The sequence below is a fragment of the Hippopotamus amphibius genome, chromosome 9 (genome assembly GCF_030028045.1).
Source record: "Hippopotamus amphibius kiboko isolate mHipAmp2 chromosome 9, mHipAmp2.hap2, whole genome shotgun sequence".
Taxonomy (NCBI): Eukaryota; Metazoa; Chordata; class Mammalia; order Artiodactyla; family Hippopotamidae; genus Hippopotamus; species Hippopotamus amphibius.
In genome coordinates, this window is record NC_080194.1 from 40,028,313 (window position 1) to 40,032,198 (window position 3,886).

At 37.9% G+C, this 3,886-nt stretch overlaps 1 protein-coding gene across 1 annotated transcript; it reads right to left on the reverse strand.

Annotated features, from left to right (window-relative positions):
- Nucleotides 1-1,469: 1,469 nt before the first annotated feature.
- Nucleotides 1,470-2,450, reverse strand: LOC130860836 (olfactory receptor 51G1-like). Its single transcript, XM_057749387.1, has one exon. It carries the CDS (start codon nt 2,448-2,450, stop codon nt 1,470-1,472), a length of 981 nt encoding a protein of 326 aa, XP_057605370.1.
- Nucleotides 2,451-3,886: the final 1,436 nt, after the last annotated feature.

The following is a 3,886-nucleotide window of genomic DNA, read 5'->3' on the forward strand; positions in this document are numbered from 1 at the left end:
TGACAAGACATCTCTAATCAGGGTGAATAAAACTCTCTCTGTCTGTTAACAGTATTGACTTCTAAATGTTTAGTACAGGAACTTCTTTTAAAAATGTGTTCTACTGTTAATCTTTCCAACTCTGGTTCTGAACCTGGCAATATTGGTTTAATTATAAATCTTAACAACCTTATCATCGATTCACTCAACTAAGATATTGTTGATTACATACATGTCATACTTTCTTCCAGCACCATTATATTTAGTACATTCATTGAGAAATGGCTCTTTCAGGAACTGAAAAATAGAAGTAATTACCTCAATAGAAGTAATAGTTCTCATACAGAAAATTTGCTTAGTTACTAAGGAAATTCACCATCCATTGATAGTCTATGAAAATAAGAGGCTATCTCTCCCCTACCACTAGAAAAACCTTCACAACCCCATCTTCACATGTCTCCTTGTGAAATTACCGGAAAAATGATTTGAACTTACTGCCTTCACTGGCACTGGATGCCTTAGAATTCTCCTTACACTTTTACATTTTTTATTATTAATGTAAATTATTTTGGCATCATCTCTGTTTGATATGATTAACGATTTCCAATTTAGAGGATTATTATTAGTCAGTGCAACCATATTCCTTTACCATAAGGTCTATATATTTCTTGTGTATAGGATAGGAAGAAATACAAAAGCAGTTTCACCTCTCATTGCCAAATTCTTTGGCAACCTAGGTCATAAGCTCAATTTTGAATGATTTACTCTGATGTGGAGAAGGTGATATGCAAATGTTAACATTTATAGCTATGGATAGAGCACTACCTAGACCACAAAGCCTGCGAGTAGATACAAATATGAATGGCAGAGTGGTTGCAGGAAGAAGGGCATCCTTAGGATCTTTGGTGTGAAGTCTGGATTTGTCTTGCGAGTTTTCTCCACTGAAGAAAACTAACTTTATGCATTTACTGCCCAGGTTTTTTTCTGACAACCATTCTAATAGAAGTAAAGTAAGCAAAAAAATGCAATATTTTCATTTATTCCACCTCTAAATTAAAGCAACAATTTGATTATGATTTGACTCAAAATATGGAAAATGAAGCCAATTTTGCCTCAATGGAATGAAAATGTACCTAGTTATCAACACTAACGTTACTATATATTGTCTCTTCTACCTTTGAATAGTTAATTTCTCTGTCTTTTAACACAGAAAATTGGCCTTATCTTAAACCTGATAGGACAATATCATCATTAAATATTTGAAAGATATAAATTTCCTCTTACTAAACCTCCTGACACAAGGATTTTGAAATATTTTAAAGCTAGGGAGTAATGATAGGAATAACTGCAATATTTTTCTTGAAGGGACATTTAGAATTTATGAAATATGGAATTATTATGTACCAAATGTGTCCAAGAATTTCTAAACAGGTTATCTTCAGGATGAAGAAATGAATGCAAAGCTCAAAAAACAGGGAATCTTATGCCTTCTAAGTGTGAGCAAGACCAACCCTTTTGGATGATAATATCCTTAGGATACCTTGACGAATCTGCTTTGTCTTGATGCTATAAATAATTGGGTTGAGTGCTGGTGGAACTAACAGGTAAATATTTGCCATGGTTATATGAATAATGGGGGAAGAGTGTTTTGCAAAGCGATGCACTAAGGACAAGCCTATCATTGGCACATACAGAATGAGCACAGCACAAATATGGGAGGCACATGTATTGAGGGCTTTCAGCTTCCCTCCCTGGGATGCAATACGCAGCACAGAGTGGAGGATGAAAGCATAAGATAAAAATATTCCTAGAGAATCTACACCCCAATAAAATGCAACAACAAATAAGCCATACAAAACGTTGAATGAGATATCAGCACAGGCCAAATGGATGACATCTTGATGTAAGCAGAAGGAGTGGGAGAGAACACGGGAGTGACAGAAGGAAAATGTGGGAATACGAACAAGAATAACAGGGAGGACAGTGGAGCACCTGATTACAATGAAGACCGCTATGTAGACAATACGGTGTGGGGTAAGTTTGCTGGAGTACCTCAAAGGATCACAGATGGCAACATAGCGGTCAAAAGCCATGGCTAGGAGCACAGCTGACTCCATCAGAGAAAAAGTATGGATAAAATACATCTGAGCCACACAAGCATTCATTGCAATCTCCTTAGCATCAAACCAGAAGGTTTTCAGTACTGTGGGCAGGGTGGAGACGGACATGCCCATGTCAGTGAGGGACAGCATGGCCAGGAAGTAGTACATGGGCTCATGGAGACTCTCGTCAGTGTGGATGATGTGAAGGATTGTGCCGTTGCCCACTATTCCAATCAGATAGAACACACAAAAGGGGATGGAAATAAAGTGTTGAACATCCTCGTAGCCAGGAATCCCAGTGAGGTAGAATGAAACAGACTGTCTGATACTCGAATTAGAGCCTGTCCTGAGGCTGTCCCATGGAGCCATTTTCCTACCATTAAAAAACGAACTCCTAAAAGAAAGAACGACACACAGCATTACGAATTCAGTTTCCTCTGATAAGCACACTTGGTGGAAACACTTTAGAATGAATGTCAGGAAAAGCTCAGGCAATAAATGCATAGAGTTAGTTTTATCAATGGATAAAACCCACAAGGCTAATCAAGTCATGTTGTAGGATATGAAATTGGTATTTCAAAACTCTGCACATGCAGCAAATGTGGTTACCAATTAGAGAGGTAGACAAATCAGCCATCAAACTGGTTCAAATGGGAACCAGAAGTCCACAAGCATCCAACGGTAAATAACCCTTATCTAATTTACACAGCCTCAGGTATTTGGCGTTTGGTTTCTCTTTCATACTCCACCAAAGTTTATTTATGAGTCCCAACCCTGCAATGAGGCAGGAGTTTTATTTAAGTGAGTTTCTATCATTTGTTCCATGGATATAATTGATTTGTGAGCTATATGTCAGCTTTGCTGATCCTGGAACCTCACTTTTACTGTCACTGGACTCACAACTAGTTTTCTAATGTTGCCATCTGTGGACATGGCCTTCCACCATTTCTGACAGCTACAAGAAAAATATCAACAGTTACAGCCTCTTCATTCCTAAGATATTACTGGGTTGGCCAAAAAGTTCATTCAAGATTTCTGTAACATGTGGAAAAAGCCAAAGAAACTTTTTGGCCAACCCAATAGAATGAAGTTAATTAACCCCCAAACTGTGATCCAGTGGTCCATCATAATTGCAAGAATCTAGTGCCACTCTTGATTTTGTTTGTTTGTTTGTTTTGTTTTTGCTCCTTTGCTCATTGTTTTCATGTATTTCAAGGACAAAGATAACAAGCCCTGTCTCCCAGTATTGTACAGATAATGAAAAAATTATAAAAATGCTTACCACAGTCCTCCTTCAATGTGAATTTTTACATTTTAACTATCGTATTTGTACCATAAAGTATGTCAATGATGTCAACAGAATGACATGTTACAGATAAGTAAACAGAGGCTTAGAGAATTAAATGTTCTGCTCAATGGCACATAATTAAAATAGCCTTAATGAACATCAGTTTCAGGGTTCTGCTCTTGTAGATAGTGCCTTCCCAGAACAATGGTTGCCTCGCCTACATGGCTGCTGCAGCCATGTGACTAGCTTGGTCAGGGCTTGAAGCTTCAGCCACATGCCTGCCATCACGCGCAGTCCCTAATGCCACGATGATATTAAAACAAACAGAAAATCAGTTCCTTCAGACACTTAACTACATCAGTATTTAACTACCTTATACCTTTACTGCCATGCTTTCTTCCTGTCACAACAGCTGTATAGCATCTTAGGTCTGTTACTAAATCCCCTGCCATTTAACCATCTGTACCTTATCCCTCATGACTCAATGATTCTTTCATAAGAGTACACTGGCTATTAA

What these genes read in the sequence shown, in the direction of transcription:
- LOC130860836 (XM_057749387.1), bottom strand. Translation starts at nt 2,450, where the DNA reads ATGGCTCCATGGGACAGCCTCAGGACAGGCTCTAATTCGAGTATCAGA.